Source organism: Boleophthalmus pectinirostris, unplaced genomic scaffold (genome assembly GCF_026225935.1).
Source record: "Boleophthalmus pectinirostris isolate CB_2022bp ecotype Guang Dong unplaced genomic scaffold, ASM2622593v1 HiC_scaffold_6, whole genome shotgun sequence".
Classification (NCBI taxonomy): domain Eukaryota; kingdom Metazoa; phylum Chordata; class Actinopteri; order Gobiiformes; family Gobiidae; genus Boleophthalmus; species Boleophthalmus pectinirostris.
In genome coordinates this window covers 9,529,657-9,554,708 of record NW_026571447.1, presented here as the reverse complement: position 1 = coordinate 9,554,708, position 25,052 = coordinate 9,529,657, and the positions used below count along the sequence as shown (strand labels likewise).

At 39.4% G+C, this 25,052-nt stretch overlaps 1 protein-coding gene across 2 annotated transcripts in view; it reads right to left on the bottom strand.

Annotated features, from left to right (window-relative positions):
• mef2d (myocyte enhancer factor 2d) overlaps positions 1–25,052 on the bottom strand; it is a 270,090-nt gene that overhangs the window by 59,833 nt on the left and 185,205 nt on the right. For both annotated transcript variants that reach the window (XM_055163740.1, XM_055163741.1), the window contains exons 6-7: positions 9,671–9,905; positions 4,337–4,393 (exon numbers count right to left, since the gene is read on the bottom strand). In XM_055163740.1, the coding sequence (XP_055019715.1) occupies positions 4,337–4,393; positions 9,671–9,905 (292 nt within the window). The remainder of the gene's footprint in view (positions 1–4,336; positions 4,394–9,670; positions 9,906–25,052) is intronic.

Here is a 25,052-nt window from a genome sequence, read left to right as displayed (position 1 = left end):
AAGTTTAAAAAGCACCTCCCTGTATCATCACATGACATCACAAGGTGGAAGAGAGTGTTTCCTGTTTGAGAAAAGAATTCCGCTTAAATATGCAGAGTTAAACATGTGTGAATGAAACAAATCACAACTTCAGACCCGTTTGTGACGAGGAAACAATATAATAACACAAATCAGAAGATAGTGTAATGTGAACACTTTAATAATTTACACTAAAGTCAGTTATTTGTTTACTTATTCACAACCCGCACTCACACGTAGGCGCTGTGGGTGAAGTGTCAGGCCTAAGAACACAACAACAGAACTGTGTGCACTACTCCGAGCTGGTGTGTTTGCACCGCAGACTTTCAGGTCGAGCAAACCTGAAAGTCTGACATGATTCAGTAGTTTTCCAGTATACTCAACATAACTTTGCATAAAGCCCTTAAATTGAGCTAAAAATGCAAATATGTTGCCCCACTTGGTAATGTTCCCTTCACAAGCACTAAAACGAGCATGGGCGCTCACTGGAGATTCAGTCAAGGTAAAAAGACTGAAACTGAGAGACGCACATTCAATTTAATTTTCAACATTTTGGATTTTCTAACTTTGGCTCCGAAAATCCAACCTCAGAGGTAGGGCTGGGTATCATTATGAAGTTGCCGATACGATACATACCTTGATACATGGGCCACGATACGATACATATCTCATACAGATATCATATATCATACAGCGAGCTTTCGATTCAGTACGATATATTTCAAATCGATTCGATATAGTTCAATAAAAATAAAGACTAAATCATGTCTGTGATACTAAAAGTCTTTGTTAAACCACTTTTTGTGCAAAGTTCATATGAAACACAAACATTTTATTCATCAGAAAAGTGAAAGTGTCAAATGTGTTGCATAAAAAAGTTTCCTTCCTTTAAACAAGCAACAAAACTGTAGCACTGTAACAAAATAATTTAGTAAAATATACCAAAAAATACTCTTGGCGATATATATCGATACAGCAGCCCATGATATCGATACTGTATCATCACATTAAGCGATACGATATATCGATATTTCCATATTTCCATATTTTTGCATACCCTTACTCAGAGGACTGCTGGAACACTTAGACAAACTTTACTAATTTGTGAGAGTTTACCGTAAATTCTGAACTATAAGTCGCAACTTTTTTCTCACACTTTGAACCCTGTGGCTAATAAAACGATGCGGCAGATATTTGGACGGATTCTTTGTTTGGCACATTGTCCATTCATATGCACGGTCTATGGTTTGGTAACAATGGATACGCGCAGTCTGAGTGCAGAAAAGGCTGATGTCTGTGCGGTGTCAGTGCACTAAAATAGTTTATCGCAGTGTGATAAAATAAGTTATGATGCTAAATGAACATTAGTGAGGGGGATACATCTTTACCCGTGTGTGTAAATGACGAGAAAAAATGTCTCAAACTTCAGTAGCCACACATCCACTCATACCTGATTGATACAACTAGCCCTGCCCCTGAGAGCGCCTGAAATCTGCTGAAATCCTCCAAGACCTTACATGATACAGACAGGACAGAGGCTCTTTCTGCAGGAGACATGAGCAGTAGAGCTTGGCAAGAGATGGAGGGTGATGCCCTGAAGAAGATGCTCATTTGATTTTGTTTTGAACAGTTATTTTGCGCTTCATACACACCCTCCTCATGGAAAACACACAAAGAAATGCAGAAAATGCAGCTTTTAAGTTAACGGCGATTGATGTGGCTGACAAAGAAGGAAATAGAGCTGCTGCATGTGAGCTCGGCATGAATGAGTCGATGGTGAGACGTTGGCGACAGCAGCGTGATGAACTGACTCAATGCAAAAAGACGACAAAAGCTTTCAGAGGCGATAAAAGCTGACTTCAAAACGTTCTTGAAAATGTGGACACCTGCGGCTTTTATTCAGGTGCGCTCAATAGTCTGGAAATTACGGTACATCATAATAACAAAGAGCAAAAATATAAATGGCAATAATACATTCAAAATAAGCAGCAAAAATCGCAAGAAACTTTTGTCAAATGAGGCACTATTATATCAATGTACATGTACTAGTGAAAGTACAATAAAGAAATATAGTAATACAAATATACAGAAGAAGTCGTAAGGAGAAACAGTGCAAACATGACGTAATATCAGCCAATCACAATCTACAAACAACTCACACAAAATACATTCTTTGTCTACTTCCTCATTCATCTCCACTGGCAGAACCATCAGCCACCATCAGGAGATAAAAACTACAAAACAATAATATAGTCACTTGATATTAATTCCGTGTAAAATGAATAAAACTGAGAGACGCACATTCAATTTAAATATCACCAAACTATCGATTTTCTAACTCTGACTCTTGGAACCCGGTTATGTACAAATCTGAATATGGAAAATGATGAACACAGCTCTTACGATCTGTCTGTCAATCACAAAACCACATAAAAATACATTCTTTGTCTACTTCCTCATTCAGCCCCAACAGCAGCAGAACCATCAGCCACCTCAACCTCTCCATCTCAAACCCAAATGACACTATACACAGCTCTTAAAAGTGCACTGCTACCTGCTTGTCTCCATGGAGATGTTGTTGTTTTGCCTGGAATGTTCCACAGTATGACTTTAAACATATCCATCTAGCATTTATTCATTGTGGGTGTTTCTATTGCTCAGAAATACAATAAATCCTTCGGTGAATAGGGCAGTGATGGATGAAGTTACTGTTACTTGAGTAAAAGTACAAATACAAGGGCAAAAGGTTACTCAAGTAAAAGTATCGCATGAAAAAATCTACTTAAGTACAAGTGTAAAGTACCTGTTTAAAGATATATTTAAAGAATATAAAGTAAAAGTATTTTGCAGACAGTTGATAATAATGATTGTGATTTTAAGTGATTCAATTGATGTATTATTTCTTCTAACCGTTTTTGTGTTTTGTGTATCTGTTTTGCTCAAAGTTGGGACGGAAACTCAAATTAAATGTGCTAAAAATAAGTCTCACCGTAAAGAAAAGTACTTTTTTACTATTCAGTCCAGATCTAAAATGCAGTGGAGTAGAAAGTACAGATACTTGCTCTCATATGTAGTAAAGTAAAAGTAAAACGTATCTACTGTAAAATTTACTTACAGATACCTAAAATTTGTACTTAAATATTGTACTTCGTTACTGGGTCGGGTACCCGCAAATAGTTCCTGAAAGGGGCGGGTTTTAATGTTGTGGAGTTACAGGCAGGTATGTGAGCGGGTAGTTACACACGGGCGGGTCAGGTGAAGCAAATCAACGACAATGAACGGGAGAAAAATAGTTGACGCATGTCCATTAAGCCCGTTGCCCTGGAAATAAGTGCCATTTTCCGGTCTTTTCCTGGAATAATGGCAGATCACGCTGAGAAAGTGACTTTAGTGTTCTTATCACAAAAAACCCATCAGCGAAGGTGATCGGCTCGGGGGCTGCGCTCCTGGTTTAGTCCTGGTTTAGTTCTGGTTTAGTACTGGTTTAGACCTGGTTCACTCCTGGTTTAGTCCTGGTTTAGTCCTGGTTTAGTCCTGGTTTAGACCTGTTTCAGTCCTGGTTTAGTCCTGGTTAAGACCTGGTTAAGACCTGGTTTAGTCCTGGTTCAGTCCTGGTTCAGTCCTGGTTTAGACCTGGTTTAGACCTGGTTTAGACCTGGTGTAGTCCTGGTAGTCCTGGTGTAGTCCTGGTGTAGTCCTGGCAATCAGCTCGGCAGCTATGCTCCTGGTTTAGTCCTGGTGATCGGTTCGGCGGTTGCGGCGTGTAAATATTTAAGCTAAAGACACTGGTTTAGTCCTGGTTTAGTCCTGGTTTAGTCCTGGTTTAGTCCTGGTTTAGTCCTGGTGATCGGCTCGGCGGTTGCGGCGTGTAAATATTTAAGCTAAAGACAGTGGTTTAGTCCTGGTTTAGTCCTGGTTCAGTCCTGGACTAATGGGCTGTTGAACCAATGGGCTGACCCCGATTTATCAGGGGCATGGGCGGGTAACAGGTGGAATGATTGGGCACGTGCGGATTAAACTTTGATATAATCACGAGTTAAAGGGTGGTTTTGGAGCTGTACTGCTCGGGTACGGGCAGGTGCAGGTGTCCAAAAATGGAATAGTGGCGTCTCTCCATGATCTGAATTGTAATGTGACGTAGGACTGTAATCTGCTTGGGTTCATGAATGTTCCACATTCTAGACAATAATATTTCCACAGAGACAAGCAGGTGGCGGACCCTCCACTAGAAATGTTACGCAGTGCACCTTTAAATCATCCCAGGTTGACATCTGAACCACATAAAAACTACAAAACAATAAAACACGGTTGTACTTACAGACTGGACTTGGGCATGCTCCATTTGAGTTCCCCAGGTCTCCCCCCAACAGAGCACCTGAAACACCAGAAAAAGTCCCATCAAAAAAAAAAAAAAAATAAAAAATCTCATATTAAAATAATGAGACTCGACAAGCACTACATTTAGCATTAGCGTTACCGTTAGCAGCACTCCAGAAATTAAATCAAGTACATGATTAGAGATTCGAATGCCACTGATAGTCACTTCATTTTCTAAAGAGCTACCTTCGTTTCAGCCCGTCACTGTGACGACTTGAAAATGCTGCATAATACGTACTATGTTACACTGTGTGGCTTTGGATTTATCTGATTGTAGAAGGTCAAGGTCATTTTCCAAAACTATTGCACAATTAGGTATAACAATAAATCAAGCTTTTCACATTAAAGCAAAATTTGGTTACCTTGAAATGTCAAAAATTTTATAGACTTGCAAATAAATACACTTTAAATTTGTTAATGGAGGCTACGAAAAGCGGAAGTTAACCTAATGTGATTTCGGTGGAGAAATTTTAACACCGGATTAACACCTGAATATACTAAAAAGAGAGTTACAATTATAATTCACATATTTGTTCATTTAAAGCTACAGTTTAGTCAACAAATGAAAGATTAAAGCATGTTTTGTGTTTTTTTTGGGTGGTTTCATTACATTGAAAAACAGAATGAAATACGACCGTAGTCTGAGTGGATTTGCATCTCCACAATCCTGACTCTTAGGTTACGTTTACACTGAAACAAATCACCGTATCATTGTATCGGAAAAAGATTTGCGTCCAGACACGTCGTTTCTGTGTCTGCAAGCCTTCCCTATCCACACAGCTTTGAGCATATTTGTTTACATTTTACAGAAACGAAACTTAAAACTGCATGACTAATTTGCGTAAACTAAGAACTCAAAAAACAGCTCGCTATTGTACGCTGATGCAGTTCAGCTTCTGTCGGACCAAAGGACACAACTCAGTGGATTATATGTGTTCTTTCTGTGACAGAGGGGTGTTCTGCTGATGGTGAGTCTGTTCTGTGTTTCTGTCACGTTGGAGATGGTTCATGTTAAACTTTTCAGAGATTATACGTCTGCAGGTCGTACGCATAGACCGTATACATAAATGGACATATATTCTAGCCTCTTAGCATTTTGGCGGTGAATTACTTCGCGGCACATAGACCTACATCAGCGTACCAACATTTTCAGGCGTCAACACGGTGTCGGATCAGATCCGTACTCAGATGAATTTGTGGGAGATGGTGGCACCAAATCGTTCTGTTTCTGGAGCCGTTTTCAGTCGGATTAGTGTGGACGAACACTGCATCCACAACGAAAATGACTGGAATATGCACTAGTGTGGACGGGGCCTGATTTGGTCCATTTCCATGGAAATGTTGTTCCTTTGGCTACCAAATTCCACAGTATGGCATAAAACATATCTATCTCCATGGAGAATGGTTTTAACTTTCTTTTTCCATGGAATCATGCTGGTGATGTTCCAGAAAGTTACATAATGTTGCTTTAATAGGAGATTATGATATTTCTGACACTTTTGATTAACAGAAAATCCTGATTTTATATAGAATTTACTGCTAACCCTAATCCAATTTTTCATTATATCTACAGATATGTTGCATATTTTGTCCAGCTCTTGCCAAGCTTTGCAGTTAATTTTTATTTAATTAAATTTTTTTATTTGTTTTTTTTTTTACTTTTTTCACCATTTATAACAGCAAAACAAAGTGACTGATTTCTTTCCTGGAAATTCTAAATTGCATCTTATGTTTTTGTCATGAAGATTTAAAATCCTCAGTATTATTTGGATTTGATGTCATTTAATCATTGAAAATGTTTTATGGCCTATATTTATTTAGCCTCTAGCTGCCTCCATTTTTGCAATTATGAACATTCTGATGACATAGCTTTCCAAAATGACATTCTAGCCCGTTTAATGAGAATTGTCATCATGTCCATGCAACACAAATATTGATTCATTTCTTCTTCACGTAGAATTGCATTAGTGAGTTTTTAGCACTGGCTGTTCCTCTCTGTTTGTTCCAGTTCGTACATGACATTTCATTCTGCACAGAGGAGCAGGTCTTAGCACAGCAGCTAACTCAATGTATTCTTTCATTTGTCAACACATTTTTACATATGACCTCAAAATCATCTTGGCAAGATTTCAGGTTTTGTGTATTATATGAGCATTTTTCTGTTGCACAACATTGAGTATTAGTATTAAACTGTCTATACAAAAAAGAGCTGAATTATTGATAGCATTATAAATGTTGTTTAAATTTTTAATATTGTGTATATCGTTTATAATAAAATACTAACCCAACATGCTGCAAAAATAACTGAAAACGGAGTATAAAGTAAGTCAGTTCACATTTGGCTGGTACAACCTCAACACTTTTTAGCACTTTTCTGTTGGATAGCTAAAATATCTTCTGATTATCATTATCAAAATACTGATATCAGTATAGGAATATTCTTAATACTTATTCTTAATAAGCTTTTTGTAGCTTTCTCATGTTCATATGTTTTTTATTTCATGTTCATGTGTTTTTATTTGGTCAGTGTTTAACTCATTACAGTCTACATACATTCTATTCAGTCTGATGTCATAAATGAAACATATTCAGTGTGTAGAAAAATCACATCAAACACTAAGTAAATCACTGACCAGGTGTAGGCAGAAGCTAAAGCTTATTGTGCCTACTCTTATTTCCAACTTCAGCAGGTTAAAGGACATCCATCTCAAAATTAATATGACATTAATACAACATTTCACTACATCATAATAAAAAAGATCAAAATTATTCTAATCATAACAAAAATCGATTTACTGTAGTTATTCTTTCAAATATTTTTCCATTGCTATTCTCTAATTTATTTGATGAATAGTTATTTTCTTGAGAGGTTATAACATCCTAATTTTACATACATTTCCAAACTCGAGAGTTGTTTAACGTAACATAGGCCCTTCAAAGGAACTGTATGTAACATTTTTTTTATATGTTTCACATATGTGTGGCCCCTGATAAGAGGTACACATGTTCAAATCAAATCCTGTTTTTACTGGTAATAACTGTAATGCTGATTAAGATGAACATCCAATCAGAAAGCAGAATAAGCCTCACATGTATCTCACATTTGGGTTGCCAGGTTCAGTGCTGAAATACAGTTGGTTTGTTCAAACTTTTTTTCATCAGGGCCCACATATCTCAACACAGACGAAGCAGAGGTAGACTGGTGCTCAGTACAGTGAATAATTGAAATATGTGCATGTTTAACATGTTAGAATGAGTCATCAGTCTTTATTCATGCTAAGATCCTTAAAACCACACACTAAATATTACATATTAGCTTCATCAAGGTGGATTTTCCAAAACCTTGCAGTAAAAAGTAAATTTTTAATAGATGCAAGGTAATTTGGGCCAATTCACCTGGAAGAGTGAGGGCCAAGAAAAATGTATCTGAGGGCCGCATTTGAACCACGGGCCATAGTTTGGACATGCCTAGTTTAAACTTAAAATGTCTCTCTCTGATTTGAGTGGTCGCTACCTAAACCACAGCTTATGCCGACAATCATGAATCAGTGCTAGTGCAGCTTCTGCAGCTCAGGGAGGGAATTCTGGAGGTTCTGAGCTTTGAGCCTTAGCCTGTCCTGTGTCTGAGAAAAACATGTATGTGTCTTGTTTTTGCAGGTTAAAGCACTGGCAACACAGGTTCATTGTAGAACATTTGATTAAACTGGAAGAGCCCAGGCTACATACAGTTCCTTTAAGAGCACTCCATCAGTTTACACTGGTTGTGTATCTGTGTATCACGCTGGATGAACAAAAACAGCCGAGCTCGGATTATTACAACCTGAAACCTTTTTACCTCTGAGAGCGCCGCGTTATGAAAGATGCTGTAATGCGTTTGGTGCGCGTTACATCACCTGATTTGGACTTAGAATGAGATTACGCTTCTCAGAACACAGCCTGATCACTAACCATGTCTGCGACGCAAAAACGGGACACAAATTCTTTTAGTGAGAGAGTGAAGGATTGGTTCGAAGCTGACATTCAAAACAATACCACTTTTCGTGCATCACACAGCATTGTGCATGGTGAATATAGAAGTACAATTGTCATCATGATAGCACAGAGTCATTCGTTTTGCAGTTGCTTCATAAACTAGGAGAAAATAAAGTCCATAACACCTTTAAAAGTGTGTCTTGTAGGTAGGGTCGCCATGACAACTGCTTTCAAGAGGGGGGTGCAAATTAAGTTATACCTTGGCGCGGTAATCAACACACGCGTTGGCAAATGACATAAACAGCTAGTGAAGACAAAGGGAGGAGGTGTAACAGTACTGTATCAGAAATTATACAAGAAAAGTATGAATGATTGATTGTTGAAAAGTGAAGTAAGTCTGAATATTAGCCTGGGAGATACAGTGAGTTATACATGGAGCTTGATGTATATTTGGTGACTGTTAAAGTGGTGTTTTCAGAAAAGTAACTGGTAAACAAGAGAAGTTTCAAAAGACAGAAAAAAGACTATTATTGCTAATACAACTGCTGTTCAAGAATCATACTGGTACTGAATTCAAACTAAAATTATTGAACGCATATGGCATTTATTTTTATTTTAGGCTACTTGATAAGTAAAGATAATACTTTTTCAGAATCTGCTTTTGCGTTACTGAATTACCAACTATATAGGCACAGAAATATCGAGCAAATCGCTATTTCCGACAATGTCTTGTTACACAGTATGGCCCTAATGTGAAACATCGTAAGCAAAGCATTAACATCTCCATGGAAATATGGCAACAGCTGGCAGACCCTCAATCAGAAAAGTTACATAATGCACCTTTAATTGAACTATTATGTTTTGTTTACTCTGTAGTTATTTCACATATTTGCATGTTGTTGATGTCCAGAGTCATGTAGTAATTTACGATGATCTGAATTTGTTGTGGACTACTCTAAATATGGAGGAGCTCAGAGTAGAGCTGCTGCTCCTTCATGTCAAGAAGTGCCACAAAACGGATGGATGGACTAAATATGTTATGTTTTTTGCCAACTATTTCATTTAAATTATAATAATATTCAAAAAACTAGTGGCATCCTTTACCCTAAAAACCTGCTGTCCCCAACTCTGATAGATAACTACTCTTATTTGTACTAAGTCTGAAGGTTTTCTTGAAGTAAACTAAAATACACTGCACCTACTGTACACACACTCCTGTCTCACCAAGATTACAGATGACCTTCTATATAAATATCACCATTGCTTATTATATTATTTACAATCTGAAGACCACCCATCTTACCTGCGCTGGCTGGTCGCTGTGGTAACCCGGGGGACACGGCGTTCCTCTGCAGGGCCGGTTGCTGTGGCGACAGGAGGCGTGGGTCTGTGAGGGCGGAGCTTACGAAGGACGTGGTAGTGACCAGCGCCCCCGGGTTGTTAGTGAACTGTAGAGCGGCTGCTGCTGCTGCTGCTGGGTTCTGATTGGACACGGGCACGGTGACGGGCATGGAGAAGGTGGGCTGTGGCACGGTGGACTGGAACGGCACAAGACGCAGAGACACAGGAGAGGTCAGAGAAAGGGGCATTATAATGGACATTTAAATAAGTAAATAAGAAAGAGAGAAGAGAGAGAAGCACTGAGTGAGGAGTTAGTGAGCCGAGTGACAAGCCTGGTACAAGCCATTCACACGATTTCACGTTAAACTAAATTAGTATGAAGTAGAGATACACCAGTATCAGTTGGCAGATGTATCAGACCTATATTCATCAGCTCTCAGTCTTATATAGCTAGTATAGGCTGATAGCTGGAGCTGAAAAATAAAAGTTACACCATGTGTAACTATGGTTCTATGAATCCTGCCTGTATGTTTCACATGAATGTGCAAAGGGAACATTGAGAGCTTTCAGCACTGCCCCCTGGTGGTCAGGAGGGATGAAATAAAGCTTAATTTTAACACTTTATAGTGAAGAGGCCACTGCAAAAAATGTGACTGCACTGCTCTATTCCAGCATTCTTACTGTAAACATGCTAGCATACATGATAGGCAAAGCAGTAGTGCCTCCATAGAGACAAGGCATTGGCAGAAAAGTTAAAGGGCACCTTTAAAGTAAAGTCGATGGATTTTCATCAGTTTGAAAACTCCAATCTCATGACAGTCCAGTTAACACACATCGCACACACACTTTTATGGAGCGCAGTGATTGGCTGAAGCCCTGAGCGCTGCTGTCCTATTACATGGCAGGTTATAGAGTCATCTGTCCGCCTGCACAGACTCTTATTGCATCAGGTCTGAGGTGACATTTCCCACATATTCCACCTCCAAACCCACTGCCCCCCTCCACCTGCTCATCACTGCCACAGTTACATAACCACTAGAACCCAAAAAACCTCATGCATTTAAAACTCCTCACAGGTCATTTCAGGTTACATTAAAGGTACAGTATGCAACTTTCTGACAATGGCACATCATCTGCACGACTCCATCAGAATAGAAAGTTAAAACCATACTTTCTCTGTGGAATATTACAACCAAAAGAACATTTCCATGGAAACAAACAGGATGAGACTCTTCTCCTGGCCAAATAAAAGTCAGGTTGCAAGGACATGATTTTTGACATAAAAAAAAAAAAAGAACAAAGTGGGAAAAAAAAATCTTTTATTGGTGTATTTTGGGTTAAAAGGTTACATATTGTGGCTTTAAAGTGCACAGTTCATGTTTTTCATTTTATCATAATTTTAAAAAGCAAAAGGCTGGTGGAACTCATGCCTCACAGCAAGAAGGTTCCTGGGTCGCCTGGGCCTTTCAGTGTGGAGTTTGCATGTTTCTCCCCGTGTCTGGATGGGTTTCCTCCGGGCGCTCCAGTTTCCCCCATCAAACCAAAACATGCTACAGGTCTCCAGAACAGTTGATAGTCAAAGGTCAGTTAATACAATCAATCAAAAATTCTGCCCAGGGACGACGGATGGAAATTAGCACTGATGTTACAACCTGATGTACAATGCATCTCTCCTGCTCAGGTTAATGCAAAAATTGTGTGCTGTCCCTGTCTCAAATAAATAAATGTAAAAACTACACACAAAAAAAAAAAATCTATTTCTTTCCTTCTTTCTTTTGTTTTCTTTCTAATTTAATGAGTAGTCTAACCTGCCCTGTGCACTTTAAGGGAGACTGTTGACAAATCCTAGGTGCAAGGACTTTTGGGTTGTCCAGTGATGTAGCTGCGCTTGACCCACTTCGCCCTCTTCCAGCTCAATCAAAAGGAAGCAGCTCTATATATAGGATATGGGCCAGTCCTGCCTGTACCCGCGCAGCCTGGGACCCAGTTTAACTCCGGAGGACGAGGGCACCTTTCTGTCCCCGATCCACCAGCGTCCCATCAGAGCTCTGTGTTTGGGTAGGGCACTTTGAAACGCGAGATGAATTACAGCTGGAAATTAATCTCATTTGAAATTTGAATGGAAACAATTAGCCAATCACAAAGCCTGAATTTGTTTAAAATTTGTTTGTTACATTTATTTTTGTTTGTTATCCTGTTTTTTCTGCATATACCTGCTAACCCTCTATATAAAACTGTTTGAATGTGTTTGATTCTTGTATTAGTCTTTTGTCAGCTCTTTTGGACGCTTTTAGCCAAAAAAAAAAAAAAAAATCCTATTATTAAAACATTAATCACCAATATAATAGAGAGGCTTGTCAGAAAAATCACAATTGTTTTCCCAAATCTTTCATCATTGAGACGTATTATAAAAAGAGACATTACATAACAAATTACCGTAAAACTGTTGTGTAAAAATGTCTGATAGTGATGTAACATGAAAACTAACTTGAGGTTGAAAAGACTAAACACCACAGCAGCAAAATTGTCTGCCTACTCAGCCTCTCCATCTCCTCTTCTTCACCTTTTGCATGGTAATCATACATCAACAGCTCCAGTTAAAAGAAGCTCAAGAGGAAGGTGGTTATAGGAGCAAATTTGTTGCAGTGTTCGATATTAGGAATACGAAATTACAAAAACTTTAAGACCAAAATGACAAGGCTCACAGTCAGTTGGAGACAGAATCGAATCAGCCAGAATCAGCTGCATGTAAAACATATTTTGACATTCTTCTTTTGCTTTTACCCAAAACTTTCTTGTATTATACTGACCCTATCTTGCAATGATCCCGTATCCAAAAGTTTTTACACATCTACTCTAATAAGCACAGTTTCTCCTTAGGCAACTGCCAGTCTGGAAATGTGACAAAATCTGATCTGTCCAGGGTAGCCCTTGTAATTTAACCATTTTCCACTCCCTAATCTAGTTTTAAATTCGCACCTATTCTCAACTTATTCAACGCACATTTACGCTAATCACTCCCAATTAACCTGGCGCCCCTCTGCCCTCCTCTGAGTGCGAAATAAAGAAATCATTCGCTGGGTTCTCAGACCTCTGCGACGTGCCAGGTGTTGCTAGGCGATGGCTGACATAACCGCTCTCCTCGCCAATATAAATGTTAAATTTGTCCTAAAAAATTCTGAGCCGAATCCTCCGTCGCGCATTAAAGGGACAGTAAGTAAGATTTTGATTTAGAATTTCATAAACTGTGTCCCCGAATACAAGGTAGACACATTCAAATCAAATATAGCTTTCAGTGATAACATTTATTCTTAATTACACAAAAAGGATTGGACATGATGGTTACATTTATGTTTTTGTTTATCCATTTAGAAAAGCAAATGAGCCACATGAGTCTCTCATTTGGGTTGCCAGTTTTGGCCAGTTTCAATGCTGTAATCCAGTTGGTTTAACCCTGAAATGGCTCTCTCTGATCTGAATTGTCACTAACTTCATCCCAAGGTAAGGCACTGGCAAGGCACGTTCAGTTGCGATTGAGTAATTTTAAAACTGTTTAAAGTGCAGGCTACATACAATTCCTTTAAAGTTGAAGTATTTTATTTCTATGGGGTATACTAATGCATAATAGATTTGAATCACCATGTTACCTTTTATTGTTTTGAAAATGCAGTCTTCGCAAATAACAATTTATTAACATGTTTTATATGACACTCTGACTCTCCTCTTCCTTCGCTTCATGAGCTTAGACTACGTTCAGACTGCAGGGTGTAGTGCTCAATTCAGATTTTTTTGTGAGGTCGTTCACATTTCCAATTAAATACAACTTGTATGTGATCTCCAGTGTGAACTTTAAATGGCCCAAAAGTGTCCCGCATGTGCATTGGAGGACACAGTGACGTCACACGCAGCGAGAGTGCTCAGTGTTTACGGAAGTCGCCTAAACGCTGGGCTTGTCTCCCAAAAATATGGTCCAATTCTTCAAAAAATTGACAAGTTACACGTCCACGGCTGCCGCATTTGGTTCAGTCTTTAGCCTCCTTGTATTTGGCTCACAGGCTCTTAAATTTTTGTTGATATTGGAGCCAGGACCGCCTGTAGCTGCGCTCGTCCATTTCTTTGGCAATCACAAACCTATCAAAAACCAGGTTCTCCAGCTTGGCCTGAATACAGAGATCCCCCCAAATATTAATAATAAACTCACTAACCTCACTTTCTGTCTATTGACAAGACTCTGAGCCTGACGTGTAGGTGTGATGAATGCGACCTGTCCGTTCAGACTGAATTCGCATGTCAAAAGATCGGATATGTATCGGTTTAAGGAGCACATATCCAAGTGGAATGGGTCACATTTGAAAAAATCGGATCTGTGTCGTTCAGACTGTCATTAAAAGATCAGATACATGTCGCAAAGGGGCAAAAAAATCTGATTCGGGTCACTTCAGGCTGCAGTCTGAACGTAGCCTTAGTGACTCCCCCCTTCAGAGCTCCATCACAGCACAATCAGCGTGCATCCAGCTGCATGTCACAGGTTTGTCAGTTGCTGTGTACAGTTTTGTATCATGTTTTTGTATATTTATGCAGAATTGTCGTATGGGAGAAAGGATGACGTAGGCTTGTGGGCTGAGCATTGCAAGAAAACTAACAGCTAACCATAAAAAGAGTCCGAATCAGGTGGGAGAGGTCGCTAAAATACGTTAAAAGCTCAACTTAATGCGCGTTTTTGATGAGTAAACATTATGCCATGGTAGAAAGCTAACAAAAAATCGATTTTGCATAATACATCAGTGAAATACAAATAACAAAAATTCTATAAACACTCACTGATCCAATATTGAACAGTGGCATCTTAATGGTATAGCTATAAGGTTAAATGGGCTCTATCAGTTGCGGTCTGGAGCTGTTAGATGTATGGACATAAAGGAGGCTTAGGGAACAGGAAGTAACCTATTTTCCCCGCAGCGAAGTGCACTCATCAAGGGTGTGTTCCTGGATGTAAAGACTGAATCAGAATGAATTAAAACCATGGCCTACTTTTGCCACTTCTCGTCCTGAAAGCCTTTTGAATGATGTTTTTTAGTTGTGGTGTAGCAGCAGTAGGCGGATTTGAGCGAGAGAAAAAATGCTAGGACTACGAACGCTGCATGTAAAAAGGTTTTCTGGGGCTACAGACTCGGATACGCAACACCAAACGTGGGGCTAAACTGGGACTAAACCAGAACTAAACCTGGTCTACATCAGGATGGGAAGATGGGCTTGAACCAGAATCAAATTAGGACAGAGAACTCCAAATGGAAGGGAATCTGACACAAAATATATCCCATGTGAACTCCAGATAGGTATACCCGGGCTTCAACTAACTGCCGGGTCCCCTTTAAACAATGGGCGCAGGTGTATATTTTGATAAATAACCGCCAGTTCCAAATAAACGGCGAGATGTTGTGCCTGCAACAACAGAACGCAGGACTGATGTTCGCGTCGTCTCTGAGATTCTCACTCTGCCTGCTCCCCACTTGCTGCATCTGTCATTTGTTTTAACTTGCTAAAGAAATTTCCGCACATTGAGGGAGGGTTTTAATTACTTTCTGTAATTCAGGAGTCGCTTTCAAATGTGGGGAAACTTCCCATTTAACTATGCATAGAAAGTAACCTATGCCAACACCCCCAGCAGTCGTTCTGGCTGCTGCCGAGGGGGTTGCTCAAACTTCCTTTTCCTGTTTTTTTGTGCTTAATTTAACCAAGAGATCGTGATTAGCGCAGCACCACCACAGAGAGCGTGATGTTTACAGCCTACATAGTAACAGTTTGACTTCAGTTCAGTCCTGCCTTTACCAGACTGGTTGTGTGACTTGGGATTGGACAGGATACATTTTCTGCACTGTATCAGCCTCACCTTTACCGAAAAAGTGGCGGAACAGATGACGACTTCCCTATTTCAAAGTGACGTAAACATCGCGGGCAGGAAATGGAAGCAGTTTTTAGGAGTTTTGGTAATATTACATCAGTTTGGCAATTTGGAGGAAGCAGCAATGTCATCGTAGGTGCTGTGGCGTAAAAGGAATTATGGCAAAGGGGCGAGGAAAGGCAGCGGACGAAGTGGCAGGAATCGTGCCGACAAGGTAGGCAAAGTAGTCGCCAGGCCATCGTATAACCTGTAAATCACTGTACCAACGTAAAAACTGTAAATTATAATCATACTGGTTAAAAGAATTTGAGTACCATACCTTTCTAGCTGCTGAGCAAGATTTTTGTGAGGAAGGAATAAATCGCCTGCCCCAAATTGCCGCCTGGTTTCAAATAAATGCCTGGTCTGTTAAGTGATTGAAACAAATAAACGCCCTGACTTGATTTAAAGGTGCACTGTGTAACTTCTCTGGTGGAGGCTCCGTCACCTACTTCTGTACATGGAGATACTGCCTGGAATGTTCCACAGTATGACAGTACACTTATTTATCTCTACCAAGACAGCAGTTGGCACCACATTGCCAAGTTACATGTCAGATCTGTGAAGAGGGGAGCCCGTTCACAGTAAGAATGCAAGTTTAGGTCATTAAAAATCCATGATATTAAGTAAATGCAAGATGGATACACTTAATGCCACACCGGGACATTCCAGACAAAGAATAACGTGGAGTCGAGCAGGTGGCGGACCTTCCATCAGGAAAGTTACACAGTGCACATTTAATCTTGAACGTATTCAAATGATATTACTTCTTACAAATCACAATCAAACATCTAAGAACTTTGAGTTAACAGAATAACAGCTCGTTACCCAGAGACAAAATGACATTATGAATTTGAAGCACAGTTCAAACCAGGGACCCTTTGGTAAATGGGTGCATTCAGAACTCACTGCCATGTCGAAAAGTTTTGGCATTCATTTTAAAAACGCTCTCAAATATTTTCACAACTTTGAATAACTTCCATCGCAAGTTGCAGAATTTAAAATGATTGCCTCCAGTAATACTTCGGACATGAGGAAAAAGTCTAACCTTATTTACTCATAAATCCGCTGAAGTACATTTCAACATTAATTTAACAAATATATATATATTTTAATCACTTCTAAGTTGTTAGGATTTGAAATAACTGAAAACCCAAAATTCCAGCAATCTTTCTGATATAAAGAGAAAGCCTTCATTTAGTTAACAAAATGCAATTTACACATCTTCAATTTGAATCAACATCTTTTTTTTTTAAACTCCCTCAAACTTTCTACACTTTTTAATCACTTCTATCATCGCAATCTTGTTAGGATTTGAAATACAAGACTCTCAAGACAATCTTTCTGACGTGAGGAGAAACTTTGGCTTAATTTACTTAACAAAATGTACTCAATTTAAATAGTAGATTGTGGCACACAGATCTTTAAAAACGCTCAACATTTTACAAAACATTTTACAATTTAGAATCACCTCTATTCGTTGGTTTCGGGTTCCTGTTATTCGTGACATTTTGAAGACCCGCGAGGAAAACATGATATTTTGTTCAAAAGTGGTAATCGCTACGGCAGCAGTACTTATTTTTCATTCCTGTACTGTGGACTTTTTCTGTTGGACTGTTTCTGTTTCTGACTTTTTCTCACCTAATTAGACCAAGTTACAGTTCAGATCTGTGGCGAGGCGTCCCTACTAATAATAAGAATTCATGTATTTTTCAAAGCTAAAGATATACTAGTATAGATACGCACCAGGCGTTTCAAAACTCTCTCAAACTTTATCGCAACTTTGAACCACCTCTATCGTCACAAGTTTGAGGATTTGAAATAATTGAAAGCCCGAGACCTCTGCGATTGTTCTGACAGGAGCAGACAGGAGCAGAGAGCCTCGCCTGCCGCCGTTTGTCTTCTTCAGTTACACTAACAGGGGGCTTATTGATTGCAGTGTGTTGTATCACGTCTCTCAGGTCGATGGAAACCGTGGCGATGGCTGCGTACCACTCCATCTTTTTATGCTCATTTATTTTCCAAAGCTCCTGCCGACATATGTCCCTTCTAATATTTCAGGAAAAAACGGAACAGGTTTGAGAGAAGGAAAGTTTATATGGTAATGGTGGGTTTGGTGTATGGAAATTCTCTTGTTACAAAAGTGCCAAGATTTTGTTTTACATAGATCTGCATTTCTAAAGGGTCTATAATACGCAAGGTTGACTCTTGTGAGCTTTAAGACATGTTAGAATGCTGTTAATTATGCAAAAACATACCTACGTCTACGTCTCCAAAGCTCAGAATGCTCTGTTCCACCTTGCGATGTCATGAAGTTGTAGTTTTCAGGTTAATATCAACCTTTTGTTCAGTAGAAATGGGGAAATCCATGGCTGAAATTATCCAAATGATTCTTGTGAAGGTGTACAGAGTTTAAAAAAGACCGTGGAGCACTTCCTGTATTGCAACATGACATCACAAGGTGTAACAGTGTTTTCTGTTTGAGAGAAGAACCTGAAGAACATATGCAAATGAAACAAAACACAACTTCAGGTTTGTGATGAGAAAACAACATTATAAGGTATCAGATTTCATGATGTTTGATTTTAAAGAGTTAAAGTCGTGAAAGAACAAAATAAGCAGGAATTACATTAGATCTGCATGTACTAGTATTAATTTAGCATTTTCTCAAAAATTTCAGATAAATATTTCGGCGATATGCATATACTAACTAATCTGTATAAAAACAATGTATAAACTGCCATTGCTTTACACTGGATTCATGAACTTCAGATTCCTGTTACGCAAAATTATAAGGTCATAAGTTGTTAGCTCGATTGATAGACCACAATATGATACATATCTCGATACAGTTGTCTTACGATTCGATACGATTCAATACAAGATATTTCAAATCGACTCAGTACGGTTCAATAAAAAATAAAGGCTAAATTGTTGCATAAACAAGTTTCCTTTCTCTCAACAAGCAAAAAAGCTTTAGCCTGATTCATTAATCTGACCTCGCAGCATTAGGATTCGTTTGCTCGACGGTAGGCGGGTACTTTTTTAAATGAACCAATCGCTACTATTTGGTCATGACGTATGTAATGTGCCAAATCCCGTAGGAAGAAGGACAATAACATCTTTCCCTTGACAAAATTCACCAAACATTCTCTTTGTTCCTGCTTTAAATCCTTGATCTCAGGAATCGTTGCCAACACAGAATGTATGTCTTCGTCTACATTCATCTCGACCGCTTTGATTACTGTTGTGCTGTACCACAAAAGGGACACAGACAGGCGCTTGAGTTTGACATCATGGCTTCACAACTGGTCGCTGATCGGCCAGTGGGCAGTCTATAACTTCTGGGGATCTTGCAAACCGTCTAGTGTATTCTGATTCCTGACCTAGTCGCTGGAGAGAAATTAAATTGAGCAGAGTCACTAGGCGGTGCCAGCCTGGCTAACAAAACTGTAGTGCTGTAACAAAATAATTTAGTATAAAATAGTAAAAAATACTCTTGGCTATATATTGATACAGCAGCTCAAGATATTGATACTGGAATTTTTTGTTACTCTAACGTAGGCGTTGTGATTTGTTTAATGTTTAATAGAGATGAGGGCATGTGAAATCAATATTGTTATAATCATTGTGGTGTAGTTAGATCATCGACTAAGTACTCTGTTTCATCGGGATTTGTGGATTTTCACTTTTAATTTTGATTATGGAAATACTGTACAGTCATAACAGAAAACTACTGCGCCCCATCTGAGAGTGCGCCAATCTAAAATCTGATTACTCACGTACTCCTACCAACAACGTCTCACTTGCATTCTTCTTGCAATGCCTTGCTCAAGGGCACCAAGGCAGTTGCTGTAACAGGAAGAATCAATTTCTCACCCTACTTACTGTTCCAGAAACTCAGAACCAGCAGATCAAACGGGGGGACCCTCTGGCTACGTGTACATCATCGCTTTCTCATTGCCAAACAGTCTTACCCATTCTCTCTGGTTTCTTTCTACCTAAGGACTTATTTTTTCATAGAACGGATTAGGCTTGTATTTTCCCCTCATCTGGAGATTAGTAGTCCGGGGGGGGAGGAGCTGGTGGGTGGGCAAACCGAGGATGGCAACTGGCGAAGCTGAGGTGCGCTGGGGAGGGGGGCGGAGAAAGCTAACGTGCTAGAGGCGCTACACGGGCTGCCATCCATGGAGGTGATGCCAGGGGATGAGGCAGTCTCCGGGGGGGACAGAGAGAGGGGCTATTCTACCACCGCTGTATCTATTCTGCTCTGTGGAAAGCTTTTAAAGGACATTTGGCTCGTGGAGAATGGAAGAGAACGACTGTAATGTAGTTCTTTCATGTAAGGTTATAGAAAGGGCAGGGGGACTTTGAAGGGTATGGTATGGTAAAAATATAACCATGTTTGTGAGGTTTATGGGTATTTACAGAAGAAAGTAAAATGCACACAAAAGATTCACCTAGGCCAGTTCAAGTCAGAAAACAAATGAGGTGGCATCATGGATCTATTACCGTATTTTTCGGACTATACGTCGCACTTTTTTTCACGGTTTGGGTGTCTCCTGTGAGTTATACTCCGGTGCAACTTATATATTATAATTTTCACTGACAGCCATGAGAGGGCGCTCTATGCTTCTGTGCCACTATCTACTACTCCAGTTACTCCTGTCCCACTGTCAGTTCGCTCTATTGTGCATATCTCCTGCAGAAAGAGCTGCTGTCCTGTCTGTATCATGTCAGTCAATTGCACCATTACTTCTGCACCAGTGAAAATTTTAAATTTAAACAAACTTATAAAGACAACTGACACCATCCTGTCAGGATTCAGAAAGGGCGAAATAATTCTGACTGGAGCTGATGCTGAGTCTGATGACAGCTACGCAGAAGAGGAAGCGGTGCTCCATTTACCTCCAGAGGTTGCCGAGTTGCTCAGAAGTGACACCGAGGATGAAGAATTCAGTGGATTTTGTGAAATGGAGTGAGATCAAGAGTTTGGTAAACTTGTTAACTTAAAGTCCAGTGCGACTTATAGTCCGAAAAATATGATGCATTAACTGGCTAGTGTTGAGGTGCCCAAAGACGGTCCCTGCGGCTAAAATTAGATGCTCCAAGGAATATAATTTGGCCTGTGCAGGAGTGCTTAGATTTTAATACGCATTTATTTTCATTCAAAAGGCCAGGAGATGGAAAGGAGGCCTATCCTGTCTATTTCCTAATATTTAAAGTCACTTTAATCATACATTTCTTTGCAGAAAAAATGCATTGTGAGATGGACTAGTAGTTCGTTTATTGGTACTGCAGAGAAAACAATCCTCTTCAGCCCAGTGAGCACTTTTACCATTCAGCACAATGTAAACCCAACTGCTTGTATTTAGCTGACAAGGCATCTGCAGTTTTCAAAAAGGTCAGAATTTGTGGTGGTTTTTAAATCTTTTTTTTTTTTTTTTTTGCTCTACTCTAGCTTCTCTTACTCTGATTGGTCAAAATGGGCAGGCCTTAGGTCTACAGAGGTTAAAAGTTTTTGCACCATTGTTTCAAGCGTGTAAAATAATGAGACTTAAAGGGACAGTTCGGAATTTTTGACATAAGGCCTCATTTCCTAGTTAGCTAGATTTTTGGAGACATGTGGAGACCCTTTGTAAAATATTTCACCCAGTCCTTGTATTTGCAGAGGTCGCTGGTGCTAGACTAGTGCATGTCAATGGCCACAGTTAGCCTGCCACTAAAAACTGTCTTACCTACTCCACAAAACACCTGAAGCAAAAAAATTATAATGCCAGACAGTCGATGTGAATGTCTGTGTCAACAGAATAATTTTAGAAGTAAAACCACCTTGAATTTGAAGGATTTATGTCTGAGCAGCAGCGAGTTGTACTGCCTGATAGAAAGCTTAGCAGTGACGGACTGATATATGAGAAAATAGTCCCTTAACATGCGACGATTCATGAGATGCAAGGTTAGTGTTATTTCAAACATTATTCTATCAACACAGATATTTACATCGACAGTCTGGTGTAATAACCTATTTGCCTTGGGTGTTTTGTGGAGTGGGTAAGACTGTTTTTAGTGGCAGGATAACTATGGCCATTGACATGCACTAGCCTAGCACCAGTGACCTCTGCAAATACAAGGACTGGATGGAATATTTTAAAAACTGTCTTCACACATCTCCAACACTCTGGAAAACTAGCCAATGAGGCCCTATGTCCAAAATTCCGGACTGTCCCTTTGCACCATTGCTTCAGGCTTGTAAAATAAAGAGACTTAATAGAAGAGTTTTGTCTTTTGTGTTAAAATACATTGATAAATGGTCACATTTTTATACAGCGCTTCTCCACCTTCAAGGCTCTCAAAGCGCTTTACAACAAGGAAACACTCACCCATTCACACACATATTCATACACCAGTGTACAAGACACTGGGGGTGAGGTGAGTTAAGTGTCTAACCCAAGGACACAACAACAGTGTTCATCGGTGGGAGCTGGAATCACACCAGCCAACCTGTGGGTCAGTGAATTTGACTGCTCAACTAATGATGTTGATGTTAATTAAATCAATTAATTAATTAATTAATTAAATTAATTTTTATGCATTTATTTTGGCCAAGTAAAGATTTACATTTATATACAATGGAATGTTGAAAGCAGGATTCAAACTGCCAACCACTGAATCAGTGGACAAACGCTCTACTAACAGAGCTACTGTCGCCATTGTATATAGGTGTAATATATAACTTCTCTGGTTCACAGTATGGCATTTAACCTACCTTACATGAATTCAGTGGCATGTGATTGCTGAGAAACAGCTCGCCTCTTTCCTGGTCTGGTCTGTAATTTGGTCTGGTGGTGGTTCTTGTCTCCTTGGAAATGCATAAGTTCAATGCATTACATACTTACACAGTGCACTTACATAGTGCTTTAATATAACTTTTACATGTTATAAGTGTGCACAGAGCTGTAGTTTTGAGTTCATTTTCATGTATTTCATAGTTCTTTCCCCACCTCCATAAAACTTTAACATAGCGTATAATGAGGCTAGAGTTGGACAAATGCTTTTCTGTGCAGTCTTTTTCCTGCAGCGGATGTCATAAGTTAGAGCAGTGTCAAACAGCAGTCCGGGCGCTCAGAGTGTGGCGTCCCCGGTGACAATCAGAGGACAGGCCGACAGGAAGAGCGCTGTAAATTGAATGGCGCTCATTAAAGTGACATTAATGGTAATATGGAGCGCAGGGGGGGCATGAATCACAGAGAAGGGGCACCGCGCAGCAGCTTGGCCCCGTGCCAGTCACTCCGGCAGGCCTGGATCATGTCAGGAGCACTGAGGAGCTAGCACTTCGCATAAACGCCATATCAGGGGGAGTTAGCTAGTTAGCTTTAGCTGGTAGAGCTGTGGGTAGATTTATGTTGTTGTTTTTTTAAATAAAACAGCTCATATTACGCTATTTTTTGATCTATGTTATAACTTTGTTTCCTCATCACAAGCATACTGTACCTGGAGCTGTATTTTGTTTAGGCTGAATTCTTCTCTCAAACGAAAAATACTCTGTTCCACCTTGTGATGTCATGTGGCAATACAGGAAGTGCTCCACTGTGTTTTTAAACTCCATACACCTTCACTAGAATCATTTGGATAATTTCAGTCCTGAAATTGTCCCTCTTTATTGAACTAAAAACAAAAGGTAGCTGTTAAGTTGAAAACTACTACTACATGACATCACAAAGTGGAACAGAGCACTCTGAGCTTTGGCGATGCAGACAGCCTAATAATGCAGGATTACTCAAACATGTGTGACTGAAACAAAACACAACTCCAAGTATGTTTTTGAGAAGGAAACACAATTCCAACATGACTAAAAGCTCCCAAGAGTCAATTTTACGTAATGTAATATTTAGATTTAGATAGAAGTTCTATAAACATAAACTGTGTCCCCAGATATGAGGCAGCTACTGTATGTTCAAATGAAATATAGCTTTTTAGCAATTGTAAAGCTGTTTTTTTCTTAACGCCCCAGTATGTAACATTTTAGCACTGAAAAACTTAATATGAGCTTGCTTGTATCTCCACAAACCTGACTCTTATTTGGCCTGGATCGGGGCGTCCTCCTGCTTGTTTCCATGGAAATGTTGCTTCTTTGTCTATATTCCACATTATGGCATAAAACTTGTCTATCTCCATGGAGAATGTTCCTGAGTATGGCTTTAAAGGGAGTCTGGAACAGTCTGAAATTCTGGACATAGGTCCTCATTTCCTAATTAGCCAGAGTGTTGGAGACGTGTGGAGACACTTTTTAAAATACTCCATCCAGTCCCTGTATTTGCAAAGGTCGCTGGTGTTAGGCTAGTGCATGTCAATGGCCATAGTTTGCCGGCCACTAAAAACATAGTTACCCAGTCCACTAAACATCCAAAGCAAATCTATTATTACGCCAGACTGTCGATGTAAACATCAATAGAATAATTTTAGAAGTAAAACCAACCTTGCATTTGAAGGATTTATGTCTGAGCAGGAGCGAGTTGTACTTCCTGATAGAAAGCTCGGCAACGGCGGAATGATATCGCCTAGACCTACCTTACTGGCAAAGTAAAATTAAGCTTCTGCTGAGAAAATAGTCCCTCAACATGCGATGATTCATGTGATGCAAGGTTAGTTTCATTTCAAACATTATTCTGTCAACACAGACATTTACATCGACAGTCTGGCGTAATAATAGATTTGCTTCGGATGTTTTGTGGAGTGGGTAAGACTGTTTTTAGCGGCAGGATAACTATGGCCATTGACATGCACTAGCCTAGCACCAGTGACCTCTGCAAATACAAGGACTGGATGGAATATTTTTAAAAGTGTCTCCACACATCTCCAACACTCTGGCTCACTAAGAAATGAGGCCCTGTGTCCAAAATTCTGGACTGTCCCTTTAACTTTCTTTTAAAATAGATACTGCACCTCAGACATTGGATATGATGGTCAAGATGTTTATGTTATAATTTGGGTGGTTTGGTTCTCAAGATTAGAGCAATACCTAAGTTTAAACCTACCTGTTATTGAATAAATGGAAGTGTAATGTCATACTGTGGAACAATCCAGGCAAAGCAAAAAGATCTCTTCACAGATCACTTTTTTAAGGTTGCTTCCAATAGATCTCTGTCCTGTCAATCACTATTTCAACTTTGCACTGGTTTCTCTTTACATCCTCTTGTACATAGTTGGGAGATATATCTGTATTACTATATTTGTATATGTTATTTTTACTTGGGCATTTACATTTATATTAGTATGCCTTATTTGACACCTGTCTCTTGTTATTTTTACTACTTATTCTGAATGTATTATTAGCTTTTATATTGTTGCTCTTTGTCATTATAATATGCTGTATTGTGATGTGTGAGCTACTGTGTTCAAATCA